This window comes from Sinohyriopsis cumingii, chromosome 3, assembly GCF_028554795.1.
Source record: "Sinohyriopsis cumingii isolate HCF-2022 chromosome 3, ASM2855479v2, whole genome shotgun sequence".
Taxonomy (NCBI): Eukaryota; Metazoa; Mollusca; class Bivalvia; order Unionida; family Unionidae; genus Sinohyriopsis; species Sinohyriopsis cumingii.
In genome coordinates, this window is record NC_142963.1 from 59,377,446 (window position 1) to 59,401,265 (window position 23,820).

Genomic DNA, 23,820 nt, shown 5'->3' on the forward strand with positions numbered 1-23,820 from the left:
CCCTATTGGGACAGCAGTGGTTAGGCTATATAGTCATATTTACTGCACCCCATACAGCAGTGTATTACGTCTATTGCACCCCAGTGGGGCAGCAGTAGTTAAACTCTACAGTCATCTCTACTGCAAATATGGAGGTTGCATCATCCTAAACATTTGCATGTACATCTGTCCATCCCTGCATCCATCACTTAATATTGCTGTGCATCTCCTACAAGATATCTACTCGAAACTTTGGTATATGATTGGGGTGGTCTTTATATGAACACAATTGTTTTAGAATCTTTTATGATCTCTGAGTGGGACTGGGTGGTGGTGGTGGAAATGGTATAAAATCTCAATTTATTTCTTAAGAATTGAAGTTGGAAATCTCAAAGTTGACACATATTATTGTCATGTCTAGGGATGTAACATACCATATATAATGGCTTATAAGTCAATTCAAACTGCAAACAGCAAAGATCCTGATCTGCCATAGTATAAAGTGCCTGCAGATCAGGGTCCAAGCTATTTGTTCAGCTGATTACTCCAAACAAACTGCACAGACCCAGATCTGCTGGTGCATAATGCACCGGCAGATCTGGATCTGCACAGTTTGCAGTTGGACTCACTTATAAGCGAGTACATATGGTACATAATGGGGTTTTGGATTACACTATCGCCAAGTCACAGCATGGAAACTGTCAAGATCCCCACCCTTAAGTTGCAATTATAGAGAAAAATTTCAAAACAAGAAGAAGAAAAAACAAAACACATCAGTTTTAAAGAAGCAGGTATAACTAATAATATGGTGAAGCATTAAATGCTTTTCTGCCTGAAGTTTGTCACCTCTGAAACTAACCAGACAAGTTTTACCCATCTGGATTTCATGGAACAGATGAAGTAAGTTTAAATATTTTATTTTCATATAGAATGCACACACAACACAAACAGTGAACACAAATAAAGCAGATGGCATGCCTGCCTCTTGTGTGTGACCAATAAAAGCTATATTGATGCTGGTGTCAAGACAAGGAAACCCAAGGTGACTGGTTACATTACTGTCTTTTGTTTGATATATTGTGCAAAAGACAAATAAAATGTAAGTTTGAAACTGGGATATGTTTTTCTTTATGCAGACAACTACATTATTTTTCTCACCTGACTGATTTTCAAATATACAAAAATAATTATCCATTTTTAGTCTATTAAATCAATGACCTGATTTACTTGCAGACAATGAAGTCATGTTTAGCACTATCGTGCTATTGAAATATATCACACTATATTATGACATCATGAAACTATCATGTGGCAACACAATGCAACCAACATGAGACAACATGACAAGAAATGTAAGGCTCACAAATCTGAGATTTCTCTGCCATAAAAGTGAGGATAAACAATCTACAAGGAAAACCAAAACGTGTACCAGTAAATTGTGTCACAACGGAATCTGGGTTTATATATACACCTTTACCTGTGTACCAGTAAATTGTGTCACAAAGGAATTTGGGTTTATATATACACCTTTACCTGTGTACCAGTAAATTGTGTCACAACGGAATTTGGGTTTATATATACACCTTTACCTGTGTACCAGTAAATTGTGTCACAATGGAATTTGGGTTATATATATATATATATATATATATATATATATATATATATATATATATATATATATATATATACACATACATACATATACACCTGTACATGTGTACCAGTAAACTGTGTCACAACGGAATTTGGGTTTATATATATACACCTGTACATGTGTACTTTATTTTTACCAACTGTAATTTAATTTAAAACTTTATGTAATGTGGTTTTGAAAATAAAAATTATATTATCTGTAAGGACCTAATTAGTACTTAATTAAATTTCTCAAATTTTTCAAGCATATTATGAGAAAACATTTCAATTGTTTTAACAAACAGCAGCTGAGGGGTCAAGCCACTTGATCACTCAAAACTTAACTTTGAATCTTATAATAAAGATACGAAATGATATTCTGATTTCAGTTTAAGATAGTGATCCATGGTAAATCAGTAGGTAGATCACTGGACTCCAAATTGAAGGGTTGTTGGTTTGATACCCATCCAGGCCAGCCAGGATCAGCTGCCATGATGTGTCCTTGGAAAATCAACTGGCCCCTATTTCCACTGCATGATATCATGATATAGCCAATAAAAATACTGAAATTGCCATAAAGAACCAACCAACCAATCGACCAACCAACTAGCCAACAAAAAGTTTATGAGAAGCATTGTTACTCCATCAATATATTTATTAATACACAGCACACCCTTAACAACAAACAAGTACTTTCTGATCTGCACTGCACAATACACCAGCCAAAGTCTAAATGGTTTGTACAGCCCCAAAAAACAAGAACATTTTCAAGCAGTTTTCAATGAATTCCAAAAATTGTTGAAGCATTTTTCTTACCAAATTCAAACTTTCCCCACATGTGACTTTGCTTATCACTGCATAAATAGGTACAACAGTAGACCACATAGCTATTTAGCAAGTAATTACAATAAAGGGATGTTACTCTTTCTGGAAATAACCTGTCATGTGGCATCTGATCCAAACAGTTGTATCCCATCTCATTTATTTAGTTTTGAAAATTCAGTCAAACCATTCCAAACAGGCACCTTTATATTGCAGTCACCTAATCCCACTCAACATCCACTCTAATATCCATTCCACCCCACCCATCCCAGGCAAACTCTCAAAATGAAAGTTATCTATATAACAGTGACCTGCTTTCCAGCATCCAGAGCCGGGTGTTTCCTAACCAAATAATGGTTTTTCACTGTGTTCAACATTTATTGAAGCATAGTCTATGTGACTGCTCACTGAATATAAAATTAAAATTCTGCTTGATGAGGAAGGCATTGTTTAGATCAAGGCATATCATGTGACTCAATCTGTAAACATTTCTGATCTTTCACTTTGGAACAACTGGACATCTCCTGGCTAAACCACCAGGTTAACATGACATTCTGTTTAAGATGAATTGTGATAAGATTTTCAAGATGGCTTGCACAGCAACCATATTAGATTGCATTTATAATGAACCAGACACCATAATAAGTCTTGCAGTGAGAACCTCATGTTGATATGACCATCCAATCAGAAGGACTAGCAATAACCTGATTGTCAAAGTGGCCCATGTGGCAGCCATACTGGACGAATGAGCAGCCCCACTTTCATTTTGGAACAAATAGACAATAGGATAGATATCTGTGTTAAAGTTTCAAGGCAATCCTCCAACTCCTTTAGAAAGAGTGATAAGAGACAGACAGACAGATGGACAACAGTCCATCCCATAAGCTCTTCTGGTACATAACCAGGAGAGCTCAAATTTGTTAATAAAGGCAGGCAATGTTTTGGCTGATGTTTTACTAAAAATAGCCACATAGGGCTTCTTTTGGTTCCTTATTTATCATAAACTTCTCACATAAGCGAATTGTTCTTTCATCCTAGTGAGTCAAACAGCTCAATTGTGTCTGCATTCCTAACATTGTCTGGAGTATAAAGGCCATTTCTAACCCTATGCATACAATCTGGCTGAACAAAGAGTCAGTCCCCATTATTTATACAGATACACATAAGCTGTCTCTTTATAGTGAAATTGTTTATTGTCAAGGTGCACAAAACAAAACAAGATCAGTGATTTTTAATAGTGATTTTTTTTAAAGAATCAGTGGTGATTTAATTCATAAGATTGGCTAAAGTGAGCAGGATACAGTGATTTTAAAACATACTTTTTTGAGGGAACAACATATTTTACAGTTTTGCTGAATAGTATACTAAATTAAATCTGTTAATATTAATAATAATGATAATAATAATAATAATAATAATAATAATAATAATAATAATAATAATAATAATAACAATGGTATTCAGTGCAAGGTATCTGTTAACCAACCAAGTCTAAAAGGTGAAACCTGCATCTGATATCAACTGTGTACAAAGGCCATTTTTTTTCTCCCTCATTCAGTCTCTGCTACTGACAGCATGTAAATTTAAAAATTTCTGAATTTAACAAGTGATTTATTTTATTCATTCCCTGTGATAAATTCAAGGAGTTTTTAGGACAACTCAAGTTTGTCAACAACTTCTAGGATATTTCAAGGTAAAAAAAAAAGGTTTTCAAATTCAAAGAATTTTCATGGCAACCCCTCAATTCCAAAGATTTTCTCAGGTTGTACAAAACCAGGGTACACTGGTTTTTTTTTTTATATGTTTCATCTCGGATTTCAAGTGAACAAACAGAATCTGGCCCATTAGTGCAGCTGGGTCTACTGTGCTTACAGGTGGGTGAGTATTACATATGCAAAGATATGGTACAGCTCACTTGCACCTCACCCCCATCCATCCCGAATAATAAGCAGTTCTGAAGGATGATTTTCTTTTTGGAAAATTCTTTCTCTCCCTCCCTCCCTCCCTCTCTCTCTCTCTCTCTCTCTCTCTCTCTATATATATATATATATATATATATATATATATATATATATATATATATATATATATATATATATATATATATATATATATATATATATATATATATATATATATAGACAAAACAGTTCCGTAAGAGACAATTACCACACACTACTCCTTAAAAGCTCTTATTCCATTTTTTTAAACTATTTTTTTCTTGTTGTCAGTAACAAATGTAGATACTGGCATGTAAAGAATGTCTGACTTCTGGCAAAATGGCCAAGAGCAAACTGATAATGATTGAAGAAGTGTTAAAGAAATCAATGTCTACAGGACTGAGACTTGCATGAAATGAACCATGGAACTTGACACTTCCAAGGGCAGCAAAATGAGAAAACAATGGAATTATTATCTGTCTGTAATAAGTGTGTTGTGACTGGGGAAGGAAATAACTGCAACCCATGGAACTCTGTACTTAAGCTCAATATTCACAAGTCAAAAAGACCTCAAAGAATCATTTATTTGCCATTCAAGCAGATTAGCCCAAGTACAAGTGAACTACCATCTATATGTCTTATAAATTCAGTCCATCTGTAAGCTGCATAGTCCCAGTTCTGCTGGTGCATTATGCACTGGCAGATCTGGGTCTGTGCAATTATCTAGGACTAATCAGTAGAACAAACAACACAGACTCTGATCTACCAGCACATTATGCAATGGTAGATCAGGGTATACGCTGCTTGCATTGGACCCAACTTATAAGCAGCTATATAATGTACTATACCAATTGATGAGAGGGTGCAGGAAGACCTTGAACCTAAGTATTTTGATCCTAACCTTCAGTGGAGAAGTTTAAGTTTGTTGATGAAATACAGTGCACGTTTAATGCTGTGTTGCTTAAAGATGAAATGGTTTGAACGGATTTGGATTTTCAATGTAGCTTTAACAATTTTTCAGTCATATCGCTACGATGTCTGCAGTGTGATAGTTTATAGTGATGTCTAGCACTGGGGCATCATGCTGCAAACATGTAGCAGGATGTCCCACCCAGTCACATTATCCTGACACCAGGCCAACCAGTCCTAACACTAACCTCTTAATGCTGAGCACCAAGCGAGGCAGTTGTTAGTACCATTTTTGTAAGTCTTTGGTATGACTCGACCGGGAATTGAACCCATGACCTCCCGCATTCGAGGTGGATGCTCTAACCACTAGGCCACTGGAGCGGACAAGATGATATGGAAATAAGTGAATGGAATATGGTCATTTGTTTCTTCTTCATTTGTATTGGAAGATTTATATATCTAAAATGGAATTAAGCTAATAAAATAAACTAATACAGACAAGAAATTTCTTCTACTGCAAATAAAATGAAAGAATGGCAAGGTTAAGCCAATGAAAATTGCCATGAATTACTGCAAGGAAATCAGGTCTCATTTGGACTCCTATTTTATGGGGGGGGGCTGGGACTCCGGTTAAGCCAAAGAAAATTGCTATTGCTGTAACATCATGATCTCATTTAACACCATTCTCAAATGCCTGATATTTTTATTCTCTTTTAATAATACTAAATATCACACAATGAGTATTAACAATCTAATGACAGTTATACTGGTAACACAGCAATGCACAGTGCCCTGAATTACTGCAAGGAAATCAGGTCTCATTTGGACTCCTATTTTTTGTGCTAGGACTCCATCTTTTAGAGGAAGGATTTTCCAAGTTAAACTTTTGAAATGCTTTGCAGAACCATAGATTGTTACTGCAACTATTTTAAGTTACAAGAATTGTCCATGTTTATTATTTATAGATATTTTACATCCAATACCTCTCTGAGTTCTAAGCACTATAAAAAAAACACCCTTAGATGATGTCATATCGATGACATCATAATGAAATGACCACCTGATTTATACCTGTGCTATAATCATTGATTTTACAAAATCTGTCATCTCTAAGTAATAAGAGTGGGACAAAAATACTTATTCTTCTCTGAAAAATATTCCATTATAATATACCATAAAGATAAGGTGAGACAAATTGTCAATCAATTACTTGGGATTATGGCCTCACTGAAGCTTACCTGGATATTAACCACCAGACTGTACCTGTCAATAATCTAGCTTCCCATAATATACCGTACATACCTGCTTATAAGTTGAGCCAAACTACAAACAACAAAGATCCTAATCTGCCATATCATAATGAGCTGGCAGATTAGGGTCTATGTTGTTCATTCATTTGACTGCTTCTATCAAACTGCACAGACCCAGATTGGCTGGCACATTATGCAACAGCATATCTGGGTCTGTGCAATATGTAGCTGGACTTGAATTATAAGTGAGCATATACGGTATCAATTATAAGACCACAAAGAGACTAAAGCACTGCTATATTCTGAATAAGCCATGAGTCCCAAAATTAGAGGACTTTGATTATAGATCAATCAAATAAAATCTAATACAGCTGGTAATCAAAAAGGGCCTTACTAACGACATATTAAACAAATCTATTGATCTGATATCAGATAAGGTATATGCCTTTCAGTTTCATAATCACTGTAGAAAACATGATGTACTACTTCACTAGGAGTATCACACACACACACACACAGCTAAATACAAAGGTTAATGCAAATCAATCAAGCATAAAATTCAGGCCATATTGACCTAGATTTTACTGAAGGGTGTAGCATTCTGCATGATGCTATGCCTAATCTAGATCATTTTTGATCACTGTGCCATAGACACATTAAAAAACATAGTGTTCTTCATGATGCATCTAAATGCCAAATTATATGACTGTAGGCAGTAGTGTTTAAGAAACAGTGCAAAATACAAAAGCTGACACCCAGGTAATTGTGGTGGGAATCATGTCACAATGACCTGGGTTTTAACTAAAAGGTGTGGGCAGTAATCCTCATGATGCATTTTTATACCTTGCTAAATTACTTTGCAAGCAACAGTATCAAAAACTTAGTTAAATTTAAACCCTAACCAAGGGTTCATGCCATCTTCACTAGCCAAGGTTCCAATATGATAACACTATCTACACCTTGGTGGATAGAACAGATGTTTTAGTGCTTTGTCCAAGCGACATCTATTGGATTTCATGAGTTGCCTCCCTTAGAATATACTGCCAACTAACCAGACAAATACATCAGTGACATACGGATGGATGGACAGTCAGACACAGAGACATCAACAATGAGATACAGATGGATGGACAGTCTGACACATATATATCAATGAAATACAGATGGATGGACAGTCTGATGCATAGATATCAATGAGATACAGATGGATGGACAGTCTGACACATAGATATCAATGAGATACAGATGGATGGACAGTCTGACACATAGATATCAATGAGATACAGATGGATGGACAGTCTGACACATAGATATCAATGAGATACAGATGGATGGACATTCTGACACATAGATATCAATGAGATACAGATGGATGGACAGTCTGACACATAGATATCAATGAGATACAGATGGATGGACAGTCTGACACATAGATATCAATGAGATACAGGTAGATGGACTGTCTCAAATCAATTCTCTGTCCCTCTGCCTTTCTTAACTCAAATTCTACCCTTGTCATGTAAATATATGCCCAATTAAACCTTCCTTGTACATCATGTTCTAAGTCAATTCATTAGTGCTGTACACCCTAAGGATATAACAAAATAAACAAGAATTTATATACCATATATTCTTGCCTATAAGATCAGTGCAACTACAAAATGCACAGACCAAGATCTGATGTCGCATAATGTGCTTGCAGATCTCCTTATGTGCAGTGTGTTAGGAGCAATCAGTAGAACAAGCAACAACGACCCTTATCTTCAGGCATATTATGATACAGCAGGTCAGGATCTTTATTGTTTGCAATTTGAATCAACTTATAAGTGAGTATATATGGTAAATTGATAATGAGGAATTCAATCCAAGTCAATACCTGTAACTTGACTGACAAAAGAGTTCAGGTCTCTTTTTGATGTCTCAATTAAAGGTAGGGCATTAGTTTTCACATCAAATTCCAGCCAAATGAAATTATTGCCATTATACAATTTGGCAGTGTTAATTACACTGATGCACTGTTATTACATGACACCTATAAGAAATGTTTTAAATTGATATGACCATTATTCTAAACCTTCTAAAGTCATTACCTTATGAAATTACAGAACTGTCAAAACAAATTAAAACTGGTTGAACATGCTGAAATAGTGTTGTGAACGGATAGATTATGTGTGCTTATTAGTGCACAAAACATTGAAAAATGCAAAAGCATCAAATTTCTTTTGTATCAGTTACCAGGTAGTCGAATTAGGACTGCTTTCCTCTTACTTTTGATTCAATGACCCTGATGGCAATGTTTTCCTATTTTTGTATTATGATACTATGAAATGTTTTTCTTGCAGTTCTGTTTACAATGTGTATGTGTTAGGAGGGGGGTAGATTTTCAAAATATAATATTGTTTGACACTGTATGCATGCAAACTTTAAGTTAATTTATTTTCTAATTAGGACCTTCAAATTATGTGAAAGATTTTATTTCGTACATCACGTGATATACATCTCTATAAATTAAAGCCGATCAATAAAACGGTTCATTTTCCATGTCAGCTGAATAAACTCACCCTCTTTCTTCTTGGTTTTATGTAAACTTTTGTACATCTGTTTATACCATTCCCGTTGATTCTGCTCATCAACGTTCTGAAATAGAAACATGTCAACCATTTATTCACTGGTTATGATGGTGAAAGATAGATGTGTTAAAGAACTTGTGGTGCAAGACAGTCAGTCCAATTACCCAGACAGTCCAATCCAATTACCCAGACCTTATGGGTTCATCTAGCTGATAAAATGGCAAGACATTTTTAAACAAAGAGTCTTTAAGTTTACCTATTCTTTTGAAAAGGGTCCTTGAAGAAATATTGTTGTCATGGTTGGCAGTTTTATTCTTAAAAGGAAAACCTTTGTAAACATGGGAAATTATTTTAACAGTTGAAAGGATGGAAGTTAAACCAAATTCTGTGAATTTTTGTCCCCTTCCAACAGTGGTGAGGTCATCAAAAATAAATAGTAATGATACTGGGTTATCTTTTTATTTGTGGAATTTTTTACTTTAATTTGCATTATGTAGCCATGACCATGCTGATGTGCCACTGAACTCTAATACATTAACACTGGCTGTGACCCTATTGACAGAGCTGATGTGCCACTGAACTCTAATACATAAATACTGGATGTGACCCTATTGACAGAGCTGATGTGCCACTAAACTCTAATACATTTAACACTGGCTGTGACCCTATTGACAGAGCTGATGTGCCACTAAACTCTAATACATTTAACACTGGCTGTGACCCTATTGACAGAGCTGATGTGCCACTAAACTCTAATACATTTAACACTGGCTGTGACCCTATTGACAGAGCTGATGTGCCACTGAACTCTAATACATAAATACTGGATGTGACCCTATTGACAGAGCTGATGTGCCACTAAACTCTAATACATTTAACACTAGCTGTGACCCTATTGACAGAGCTGATGTGCCACTAAACTCTAATACATAAACACTGGCTGTGACCCTATTGACAGAGCTGATGTGCCACTGAACTCTAATACATAAACACTGGCTGTGACCCTATTGACAGAGCTGATGTGCCACTGAACTCTAATACATAAACACTGGCTGTGACCCTACTGAATGAGGTGATGTGCCACTGAACTCTTAATACATAAACACTGGCTGTGACCCTATTGACAGAGCTAATGTGCCACTGAACTCTAATACATTAACATTGGCTGTGACCCTATTGACAGAGCTGATGTGCCACTTAACTCTAATACATAAACACTGGCTGTGACCCCAGTGAATGAGGTGATGTGCCACTGAACTCTTAATACATAAACACTGGCTGTGACCCTATTGACAGAGCTAATGTGCCACTGAACTCTAATACATTAACACTGGCTGTGACCCTATTGACAGAGCTGATGTGCCACTGAACTCTAATACATTAACACTGGCTGTGACCCTATTGACAGAGTTAATGTGCCAAGGAACTGACCAGTTATCCTAACCTAAAGACGAAACCTTGATCGTGACACATAATATACCATTAGGTATAGAGTGTGGAGGTGGGTTCAAGGGGTTATTTTTAATGTAGCTTTAACAATTTTAGTTATATTGCTATGATGTCTGCAGTGTGGTATTTTATAGTGATGTCTAGCACTAGGGCTCCATGCCACAGACATGTAGCATCATGTACCAGCAAGTCACATTATCCTGATACCAGACTTACCAGTCCTAACACTAACCTCTTAATGCTGAGCACCAAGTGAGGAAGCTGCTGGTACCATTTTTGTAAGTCTTTGGTATGACTCAGCTGGGGCTCAAACCTGTGACCTTGTGCATCCGAGGTGGATGCTCCCATTAAATATAGAAAATGTTTGTGCTAAGGTTCATCCCTGAACCTCAAACAGCTTTTAAGATCTATTACAAAAAGAAAATCAACCGTATAGCCTATTGTGTGCTGAAAAATGGCGTTAAACCATACAACAACAATAAGAAAAACCAGAATACCCTATTATACATAACGCTAAAAAAAAATAACCTGCGAATTTCAGGTGAAAGTAAAATAGAATTTAAAGCAATAAAACTTTGAAAGATTGATCTGCAATAAAATTCACTGCAAAAATCATTATAGTTCAGCAACATTACATTTTTGCCAATCCAGTCAAAAGGGCATACAGGTGCAAGAAATTATTCTTAGTTACCGATGCTTTTATGTTTTTCTGATCATTTCGCAGAAAAAATATTTTCCTTGCCTCATTCAAATTTTGTGATGATAAAAGTGTGATTTAAAGAATGTCAGCCAATTAATTTGGCTTAAATATTTTAATTACTGTTACCATATATATATATATATATATATATATATATATATATATATATATATATATATATATATATATATATATATATATATATATATATCACTTATGAGTCCAGCTGCAAACTGCACAGATCCAGATCTGCTGTTGCATGTGCCAGCAGATCTGGGTCTGTGCACTTTGTTATGAGTAATCAGTAACAAACAACATAGACCCTGATCTGCAGGTGCATATGCTATGTCGCATCAGGATCTTTGTTTGCAGTTTGACTTCACTTATAAGCGAATACATATGGTAATCAAATGTACCTTTCTAAATGAAAGTGGCATTCCAGAGTCATCATCAACTGGACCTATTCCATCATATTTTTTCTGCCCCTGTTCAATGACTTTTGTTGTTGTAGTTTTCTCTTCTGTGGGTACAGCATAGTAAGTATCTGTGTGTTTAACATCTCCCTCAACCATCGTGGATTTCCCCAGGTATATTGCACCTTTTGGGATTCTCCCTTCTAAAAACAGAAATAATGAGGGTATGATCATACATTAAAGATAAAGACACAACAAAAAATTTCATCAATTCAATAATATGTAAGCTGAGGACATTAAATATTAAAAAAAAATTTACCCTCTTGCAGGTATTGTCTCTTATTTATTCCATTTTTTATGCCCATAAATTAAAATACTATCCTAACATGGGTTATCTAACATAGCTAAGTTATTTTAACATCCAAATAATTTGGGGCAAATATAATGGGCACTGTAATAAATTCAATAAAGTTTAGAATTACTATATTTACTTATTTACAAGTAGGATCCATGTGTAAACAACATAGATCCTGATCTACCATCACATACTGTACACTCATACCAGCATCTATGTTCAGTGTTCTATTGATTTGTCCTGAATAGACCCAGATATCCTGGTGTAGTATGTGATAGCAGATTTAGGTCTATGCAGATCCAGGGTATGTGCTGTTTGTTCCTCTCTAGGTCATACAAAAACAGTTATTGTGATTATCTAACGGCAAATCTAGGTCTGTGTTAACAATATTTTAGTTGCTTGTTAAATATTTATATCATATATACTCGCTTATAAGTCCAACTGCAAATAACAAAGATACTGATCTACCATAACATAATGTGCCTGAAGACCTGTTTGTATGTTGTTTGTTTACTGATTAATCCTAACAAAGTGCACAGACCCAGATCTGCCATCACATAAGCAACCACAGATCTGGGTCTGTGCAGTCTGCACTTTGACTTGACTTCTAAGCATGTATATATGGCAGGTGTATTCAACTGGTAATTTATTAAGAATTAAATGTCAGTTTATTGGCCAATACAGTGCAGGAACTGCTTGTTCAGTCTGTTTCCACTCTAATGAAGATTTATTGATCCATCATCAAAAAACTTGGCATAAGTATTGTGTTAGAAAAAAAAAGCTTGCAGTTTCCAAAATTCTGGGAGAGAAAAAAATGGAGTAAAACAAACAAACAAACAAACAAACAAAACAAACAAATAAAATAAATAAATGTTTCTTGTTTTTGCCAAAAGGAAAGGCCTATACTGAAAGGTGGAAAACCTGCAAAAAGTATTTTGTAATTTCAGAAGTATGTAAATAATACTCAGGCATGTTAATAACATGTCATATACCATTAAGTTACAATCTGAGCATACATGCATGACTTCCTTGGCATAAAAGTAAGCTGCATATTTACAGGAGTATTGGTATGCAAAATTTCCAGACTGGAAAATGAACTTATTGCAGTAAGCGCAAGACAAATGACTGACATTACCCAAATATAGGTAAACTGCCTTTTCTTGGCAAAAAACAAACATGTGTTTGGTATCAAAGCAAAAGTTAGACATGAAAAACACAAATTTAAACAAAAAGCATCATTAAATGCACTGATACTGGCATCTATGGTGCATAAATCTATGTTACTTCATCTTAAAGAATTTAATTTGTAGATTAAATTCTCCATATTTGACATAATTACTAATTTATGGGTAATCTGAAAATTTATGACTTACAAAATATTTACATTAATCTAGCACTCCAAGTTATGTACAACAAACTGAATGAGGCACAGTGTAATATTGACATTTTGTATATTTACTCTGTATTCACATACCATTCTTAAGTCGGGTACAATGTGTACCCGTTTGCACAAAAAAATGCAGACCCTATTTTGCCTTTGCACAATACATCGGCAGTTCAGGGTCCATGGCTTGCGTGAAATTATTAATAGATCCACATTGCCCATGGTAATATGTGATGGCACAACCGAGTCTCAAGTTGTTATTCTCAATTAGAAAAGTGTTATACATGAAAAATTACAGTCCTTTAAGGTTGTCCAATGTAAAGCAGCATGTAAAATTTCAAAATGCCAAAGTCTTATCTGTGGCAACCACTTCAAGTTGTGATTTGTCAGCACATTTCAGGTTAATGAGGACATTGTTAAGGGGTTGTACATTGCATTTACAAGATCTTGGATCAGACCCATCTGTGACCTCTAATTATTCATTAAGTAAAAGACAAATATATTATGTCATTCATGTCTGTATGTTATCCACTGAAATTGCTACACATGGTACACCGTATATACTCATTTATAACTTGGGTACAACTGCAAACAACAGAGATCCTGATTTGCTGATCAGGTTCTATTTTTGTTCTGATTAATCTTAACCAACTCCATAGATCCAGATCTGCCAGCACATTATGCAACAGACGATCTGGTTCTATACAGTTTGCAGATGGATTTGATTTATATCCAGGAATATACAGTAACTGTAACTAATGCAAGTAAAAGTTTCACAGCTGAGCTGTTCTTGAGCATTTTTGTGTAACCCTAATGTAAATTTTTGGCATCAGCCTATAATCTCAAGGCAATCAAACCTATTGCGGCAGATTAAATATCCATTACATCACCCTCAGGGTCCATGTGGGTTTGAGTCTCAGGCTGGTCCAAAGTGAGAAAGCTTGCTAGGGGTCAGTTGTTCTTAATGGGGTTTTCCAGATGGGGTTCTTCCTCCTCCATTATACTGGCTGTCTCATATTGCCCATCTTGGGCTGAGAAATCCAGTTAAACCCTAAATCAACAACAACAATAATCACTCAGGGAGTGACAATTCTGATTCTGACCTAGGCCAGCATGATTAATGTAGAGAAAATGATGTCAAAGTTCAATTGTATTATTTTTCTTTATATACAAATTTGGTCTGGTTATATGAAATTTGATTTTAACTGTCCTGCCTAGCTTGGTTAAAAATTGTTGTCTTCTGACTGATAGAGTGTGTCCAGGTTTGTTTTTGTGCTATGCTTTTTGTTTTGTTGAGAAAGTGTTTTTATTACTTATTTCCATTTTTAATAAACTGTTTAATATTTAGTCTATTTTAGTATCTACATCAAACAGACCTAATGACTATCTGATCTCAACAATCTGTGTGCCTACTATTCCATGAATAGTCAGACCCATGGAAAATATTTGATACCATATATTTCCTCATCTAAGCCCCCCCCCCTTAATTAATGCCTCATCTTCTTTTTTAAGAACAGAAAATTTAAAAGATGGAGTGCAAGTCCTGTGCTTTTCAATACCTGCCTCTTTCAGATCCATGATGACAACAAAATACTGCAGCAGTTTCAGTTGATCACACTGTTACAATGTGTATATCAATGTATAAATTACTGAAGTTACAGGTTGCAATGTATATATCGACATATAAATTACTAAAGTCACAGGTACACATGTAGTGTTTAATGATGCAATAGCTGGCTGGCAAATTCAAAGGCTTACAATTCCTACTTCTACATGCGGCTGAGTGCAAAATGTGCTCGTATTTACAGTGACTGAATTCAGTGGCAGAAAGACCACAGGTGTACATGAAATAATTATAAGAGTACATCAAATGAACAACTTTCATTATTGTGCTCTAATCAACACACCCATCTGGAAAATGTAACCTTACCCACCCACCCCAAAGTGTTAATTAGGGAATATACCTTAACTATACAGAAAGTTTCTACTCAATGGGAGACATGGAATCTCAGCTGGTAGAGTGCTGGATTTGTAATCCAAGGATCGTAGGTTCAATATCCCCTGCCTCCAGGCTAGCCTGTGTTAGTTGCCTCTGTGTGTAGTTGAGAAAGGCTCTTAACTCATTTGGCTCCAATCCTGCCTTTAGGTGTGATGAGGCTGTACCCTATTTCTGAGCTCTGCAGCATCAAGGTCATTTAAGATACACCAAAGTGGGTGGTATTACAAAAAAGCAGACAGATACAGCTCTACAATGATACCAAAAAATCTGGAAGTTCTTGTTGCACTACAAAATACAGAGGGAAAAACCTCCATTTTGGACCCGTTTTTTTTTTTCTCACCCAAAATTTACTCTTGGTCGGGATGTGATTTTGTGTCTGGATCTTAGACCTTTTGGCCTCAGATCTAAGGCAGACCGGTCTGAACTGCACACAGACAGGTGAACCTTTGCAAAAACTAGGATATGATGGACATTTGGAATAAAGAGTGGTCTCCATATCAAAATGATGGGAACATTAAGCAAAAACAGCCCCCCCCCAACAAAAAAAACCCAACAATTTTTACCTTCTGCTCATTCGCAAGCAAAATAACCAATGAAAAACGATGTTTCTAATACAACTAGCACTAGTCTCATGGAAAATCTGTTGAAAGCTGATGTGTTACGATGTATTCAGAAATAGCCCCCAAAATGTCTTTCCTACTCGCATTTCAGGCAAAAACCTCTGGGGCCAAATGAATTAGCTCCTATTTTCACATGATACAGCCAATATTGTGTTAAAAGCATTGTTAAAACCAACATACAATCTATTTTTACCAAATTCAGAACACTTAATATTTTCCACTTTTAATTTATGTAAGAAAATTATTAACAGAATATTAATTACAATAATTTTAATAATTAAATTTAGAAGTGTCTATCCATGTACTGCCAGACCTACAAGTCATCCCACCCAACACACCTCACTATCCACCCCTATAGTAGCACATCTCCCACATCATCCACTATCCACCCCTTACTGTACCACACTATTTCCCCCAACACCACCCCTATCCAACCCCACACAGACAGCTCCGGTGGTCTTGTGGTTAGAGCATCCGCCGTGCATGCGGGAGGTCTTGGGTTCGAACCCTGTCCAATTCATACCAAAGACTTTTTAAAATGAAACTATCAGCTGCCTCACTTGGCGCTCAGCATTAAGAGGTTAGTGTTAGGACTGGTTGGCCTGGTGTCCGGATAATGTGACTGGGTGGGACATCATGCTACATGTCTGTGGCATGATGCCCCAGTGCTAGACATCACTTTAAACTGCCACACTGTGGACATTGTAGCAATATGACTGGAAATGTGTTAAAGCTACATAAAAAATCTAAATCACACACACACACCCAATCCCACAAAGCTACACTCATTACCCCACTGTAGCTATACTCGCAGAGTGCCAGACTCATAATCAAAGGTTTGCAAGTTCGATACCATCCCAAGCCAGCCAATGTCATCTGCCCGAAGTATATCCATGGGAAAAGTAATTAGTTCCAATTTCTTTGGCATGATAAAGTTAATAATAATACTGACAGTACCCTTAAAACCAAGTAGTACAATATAAATCTTTCCTTGCAAAAATATTGGATCTTTGAAAATTAAGCTATACAGACCATAACTTCCTCCCAAAGTCTGATGATAGCCTTAATTATAGAATCCTTCTTTAGCAGTTTCCAAGAAGCTTTCACAAAAATGCACACATCAATACATTGTAATTCTCCCGTGGTGGAGTATTCCCATGGTGGAGTATTATGACTTTTCTATTTATACCCATGGTGGAGTATTATGGCTTACTCTATTTATACCCATGGTGGAGTATTATGATGCATTCTATTTATACCACTGGTGGAGTATTATGGCTTACTCTATGTATTTTCATACATTTAATTTATACCCATGGTAAAGTATTATGATGCATTCCATTTCTATCCATTGTGATGTATTATGATGCATTCTATTTATACCCATGGTGATGTATTATGATGCATTCTATTTCTATCCAAGGTGGAGTATTAAGATGCATTCATTTATACCCATGGTCATACATTATGGTGCATTCTATTTATACCCATGGCTATGTATTATATTGTATTCTGTTTATACCTTTGGTAAAGTATTTGCATGATGTATTCTATTTATACCCATGGCTATGTATTACAATTGTTACTGCAAACTATGCAAGTTATTTACTCGATGGTCTTGCTCCAGTTAAATACATTTTACAATCAGTAATCATTCATACAAGTACAGATAAAGGGGAAAATGAAAGAGCAAATAATGCATGCACAACATGCTATGCTTACAAATACAAACATGCCCTATACTACTTTACGATGCACATGTGTGTAGTATATATGGTGGTTTAGACAGTTTGATTGTATCATGGTTGTTGTTGTTGTTGTTGTTGTTGTTGGAGGGTTTAATGCCATTTTCAGCACAAGATAGGCTTTACATGGCGGCCAGTACAAATGGTGGAGGAAGAACCCGGGAAACCCCCGGAAAGAACCACCAACACACAAGAAGCTACTGGCAAGCTTTCTCACATAACCACATTAGTCGAATCCGAAACTCGAACTCATGCAGACAGAGGTGAGATGGCAGTGATCCGTAACGGTGAGTGCTTTAGACCACTTGGCCACTCAAGGCCCCAATTGTATCATGGACAGTTCTCTAACTTTTTACTGGATGACTAGGCAATGAGTATTTGCAAAGAAAAAAGTATCTATACATTTTGTTTTATTTTATCTGCCCCTAGTGCATCCATACTTAGCATAAAAATATATTGCATGAATAAGATGCTTTGAATACTTTCCAAGTATAAAACTCGAAATATAGCTATAAAAAAACTAATGGTATACACTGTGTTTACCAAACTTTTAAAATATGTATGAAACTGAAATGATGCCATTTAATCAGAACAATTAGAAGCTATCCACCCATCAGGTTTGATGCACAGCTGACAGCTGAAGCTGTGTATGCTGTACCTTGCTGAAGTTGCAATTGTTTCATTTGTCGTATTTCTGTTACCCATTATTTTGACAGGATTTAATTTCTTTGTTTGGTTTGGCTTGGTACTTCATGGCACAGCAGCACATGTAGGTCATTTAGTGGCAAGGCAATTGGCGTGAAGTGCCTTGCCCAAGGACATGCCACAGTATCTAACCCAGGCTGGTCCCAATAGTAGGATTCCAACTCGCACCCTTTCAATCATGGGCCTGGCATGCTAACCACTAAGCCAAAGCAGCTTCCCTGATTTGGTTTGTAAGACACATAATCTTTAAGAAAAATATAAAACAAACAAAATCTGACCTACCAGCTGTCTTAAGAATAATTTTGTTGAAATACATAGTTCCTGTGACACTGATAATCATGTACACATTTGTTTACATCTTTACCGAAAGAGAATCCATGATGACCTGACCTGCACCCATCAGGAATAACTGATAATGTGTAAATAAACCAGGGTTATTTCTGGTATGTTGCTCTACACCAATATGAAAAAACAACAAATAAAAATGCTAACCTGATATATGAAACTGACATAGCCCACCTGCTGAAAACTCAAAGGCTGTTAAATCCAAGTTTACAGCATGTGCTCTCACTGACCCGTTATCACTACCAAACAATTTATGCTCAATTTAAAACTTTTTTATATCAAAAAGTATATTTAGCACAATAAAAATAAAAATAATCATCACAACCAGTATATTAGAACCTGCAAAAAGAAGTCAAGTTTTTAATTCTTCATATTACAGATTATGCCAACACTGACACGACCATTCATTCAGGAGGAGTATCAATCACAACATTATGCCAACACTGACATGACCATTCATTCAGGAGGAGTATTAATAACAACATTATGCCAACACTGACATGACCATTCGTTCAGGAGGAGTATCAATCACAACATTATGCCAACACTGACATGACCATTCATTCAGAAGAAGTATCAATAACAACATTATGCCAACACTGACATGACCATTCATTCAGGAGGAGTATCAATAACAACATTTTCAAGATTGCCACTGCAGTGGCCAAACTGGTCATCAGAGAAACACCGTTTTCATAAGGAGCAACAAGACATTGTAAGAAGTCTTACTGTGTAAACCCCATGTTGATATGACAATGCATACAAAAGGAGTAGCAAGACCGAGATTTTCAAAATGTGGTGGCTGTAGTGGATCTCCAAACATCATTTTATAAAGGACCAACTAGAGCATGAGATCTAACCACTAGGCCATAAAGGACCAACTCGACCATGAGACCTAACCACTAGGCCATAAAGAACCAACTAGACCATGAGATCAAACAACTAGACCATAAAGGACCAACTAGACCATGAGATCTAACCACTAGGCCATAAAGGACCAACAAGACCATGAGATCCAACCACTAGGTCATAAAGGACCAACTAGACCATGAGATCTAACTACTAGGCCATAAAGGACCAACTAGACCATGAGATCTAACCACTAGACCATAAAGGACCAACTAGACCATGAGATCTAACCACTAGGCCATAAAGGACCAACTAGACCATGAGATCTAACTACTAGGCCATAAAGGACCAACTAGACCATGAGATCTAACCACTAGACCATAAAGGACCAACTAGACCATGAGATCTAACCATTAGGCCATAAAGGACCAACTAGACCATGAGATGAATGTGTTTGCAAAGTTTCAAGACGATTCTGCAAATAATTCAGCTGGTTTAACAATAACAGACAGAATTGAATGACACACAACAGACCATCTCAAAAGTCCTTCTGGTCTATGATCAAAAGTGCAAAATAATAATAATAATAACAATAATAATAATAATACTAATAATAACAACAACAAAAACAATAAATTACCCTACCTACAACCGTAACCACCAAAAGAAGGCTGCTAGCATTCATAAAGTAATGTGTGTGCATGTGTGATTTGGATTATTAATGTAGTCTGAACAATTTTTCAGTCATAATGTAATGAATACATGTAATTAGTCAAGCAAAGGAGACTACTGGTAATTACTATCATTGTTCCAAACTCTGACCTGTTTGGTCTCTTGATATTTCCAATGGAGCTTATGATATCTTCATACAATCTTGCACCAAGGAAACACAGAATGTACATGTACCAAAATAATGAATGAGATGACATTGTTAAATATTGATTACGCAATGGTAAGAAAACACAAGTTATAAATTACGCAATTATTGTTCTCACAACTTTAATAACATGTATACTTGTGGATCATAGGTAATAAAGTTTGATATTCTAATTCAGTGCCCCCCAAAACTGTACATTTACAATTATTCCATCTAGTCACTGATCCATCTACAATGAAACCCATCTAATAAGGACAATTGAGGGACCAGAAAACATTTTTATGTACCAGTGTCCTCAATACTGAAATTAAATATGCCAGTGAAATCAAGAAATGGAGTCCACAAATGTCCTTTAGTACCTGAGGTGTCCAGTATGTAGAAATGTCCATTAAGATTTGCTGTACTTCAAACTTACAATTAAGGCAGTCTGCTTTTGTAAACTCAATACTTACTATACAATTCAGAATGATGTCATAATTATCTTATGTTGTCATTCATATGACACGACATTTTACCTAAGGTGTATTATAGCCCGATAAACTCTGGGGGATACTGAACAAATATTAACGTCATATATGGCTAATTAAAAAAAATTAAAAACAATTTTTTAATCATTTTTATTAATCATATCAACAGTCATGTAAAAGTAAATGATAAAGTCAATCAAAAGTATATGATCTGTTCTGAAATATTTTGTGATTTACCAATATGATGTACCATAAATTGGCTGTGCAGGCTTTCTTACACGGAAAACTGATCTGATCTTAATAATCGTGTCATATTGAAAAAATTCACTCACTAACAAACATTTTCTTTGTTTCTATGATGAGATATGATTTTTAAACCTGTGAGAAATTGATAAATTTTGAAATACTAATTGACCTACGGGGTCAATTAGTATCATAGTACTTTTCTATGTGATATCCCTACTTGGGATAGATATTCAACTAAATGTATATCAACCTAAAGTGTTTTTAGCAATTTTGGACTGTCTGGACCGTTACATATGTAAAAATATCAACTTGTTTAAAATGTTAAATATCTGAACACTGTATAAATAATTTGTTTTCAAGCTGAACTTGGGACCCATTAACCTTCATGATCTGCAAACAAGTTTCCTCAAATTCATATGCAGCATATAAATAATGAAGAAGAATCAAAGAAATATCAAACCATGATTACTGAGGTGCCCGCATAATTATTGGGGGGGGGACCATGTAGTGGTCAGCTATCGAGTTTTACATATGTAAACGTGAAATGAGTGGGGGTCTTTGCCCCTATAAGTTGTTTTAAAAAAAATCATGCAACAAGAATAATCTTCAGAGTCACCGTATAATGTTACTCTTGCAAATTCATGTACTCTATTTACGTTATATGTACAAGTATTATCATTTAATGAAATGTCAGCATAGTAATGTACCATTTAATGGCATGTAAGCAATGGTAACAGCATGTAAGCATAGTAATGCCTTGTCAGCATAGTAATGCACCATTTAATGGCATGTCAGCAATAGTAATAGCATGTAAGCATAGTAATGCCTTGTCAGCATAGTAATGTACCATTTAATGGCATGTTAGCATTGTAATGTATTATTTACTGACATGTCAGCAATAGTAATCATATGTCAGCATAGTAATGTTTCATTTAATGCCATGTCAGCATAGTAAGGTACCATCTAATGACATTTCAGCAATGGTAACATGTCAGCACAGTAATGTACCATTTAATGCTATGTCAGCATAGTAATGGCATGTCAGCATAGTAATGTACCATTTAATGTCATGTCAGCACAGTAATGTCATGTCAGCACAGTAATATACCATTTAATGGCATGTAAGCATATAGTAATGTACCATTTAACAGCATGTCAGCGTAGTAATGACTATAAAGATCCAATTAAAGAAAGTACTGCACTAAAAATGTACATATAAAGAACTGGACAAAAAAAAAACTGGAGGAAGATACATCTTTCAAAAAAAAACTTAACATAAACATGAAGTACAACTAGATCAAAGATCAAAGGTAAAACTATAAATAAAAAGAAGTTCAAAAAGCTTCAGGAAGATAAACCCTTCCATACAAATTTATACATGAAACACTACAACAACCAACAACAGATAACAGGAAAAAAATAAGTTTAAAATGTCTTCCTTTTAAAAATAAAAAAATCAAGGTAAAACTAGTTTTAAAAAAATCATTAAAACAGAGGGTCAAAATTTGTTATCTAAACCAAACACATCAAAAAAGTCAAAGATTTTCACTGATGTAACACTGTATTAAAGTTTGTCAGTTGAAATCACATTAAAAATATGTCTGTCTCAAAGGGTGGAAAAGTCCATAAACTATACTGGTTGTACTATTAAAAATAACCTCAAGTTGACCTGAAACACTGTTTACATTTTTAAAAGCTAGCCAAAAAATATGACCACTGATCCTGTATCAGACATATGGTATCATTACTGTCTGTTCCACTGATATCCAAGTTTTGTCAGGAGAGATGAATTAGATTTATTAAGAAAATAGCCAGAAGCCAGTCTATAAGCTTGTCTGACATCCTGGAATTGAGTCTTAACACATTAACCCTTGGAGGTGTTAGTCATTTTCATCTGAAATTCGAGGAGGAAACACATTTTGAAAGATATTTCTGAATACATCCAAAAACACCAACTTAATAATATACTGCCTAGTTGTGTTAGAAACATCATTTTTCATTGGCTATTTTGCTCGCGCATTAGCAGAAGGGTAAAAGTTTGATTTTTTAATATTGAAACCACTCTTTATTCCAAATGCCCGTCTTATCCTACTTTTTACAAAGGTTCATCTGTCTGTTTGCAGTTCATATTGGTCTGCCTTAGATCAGAGACCAAAAAGTCTAAAATCCCGACACAAAATCGGATTCCGACCAAGGCCGAATTTTGGGAAGAAAAAAATCGGGTCCAATTTTTTTTTTCCATCTGTATTTTGCAGTGCAACTAGAAATTCCAGATCTTTTGGTATCATTGTAGAGCTACATATGTCTACCTTTCTATAATACCACCCACTTTAGTGTATCATACATAACCTTGACGCTATAGAGCTGGGCAGTAGGCTACTACTTCCTGCCACTTAAACTCATCACCAGGGGTTAATGTGTTAAAAGCATGGTGTGCAAACAATGGTGTTGAGGGTAGTTTTATAAACCAGTAGTTTAATATGGAGTTTGTTAGACAGTACCCTTTTCTAAACTGATTTTTTATTTTACAAGATAATTACCCTGCAACCTTTTAAGGAAGC

The 23,820-nt window shown here is 35.6% G+C and overlaps 1 protein-coding gene across 18 annotated transcripts in view; it reads right to left on the minus strand.

Moving 5' to 3' along the window:
* Positions 1-23,820, minus strand: part of LOC149802934 (uncharacterized) — a 389,228-nt gene that overhangs the window by 146,432 nt on the left and 218,976 nt on the right. For all 18 annotated transcript variants that reach the window (XM_089952442.1, XM_089952437.1, XM_089952439.1 and 15 more), the window contains 2 exons: positions 11,671-11,870; positions 9,097-9,172 (listed from right to left, as the gene is read on the minus strand). In XM_089952442.1, the coding sequence (XP_089808568.1) occupies positions 9,097-9,172; positions 11,671-11,870 (276 nt within the window). The remainder of the gene's footprint in view (positions 1-9,096; positions 9,173-11,670; positions 11,871-23,820) is intronic.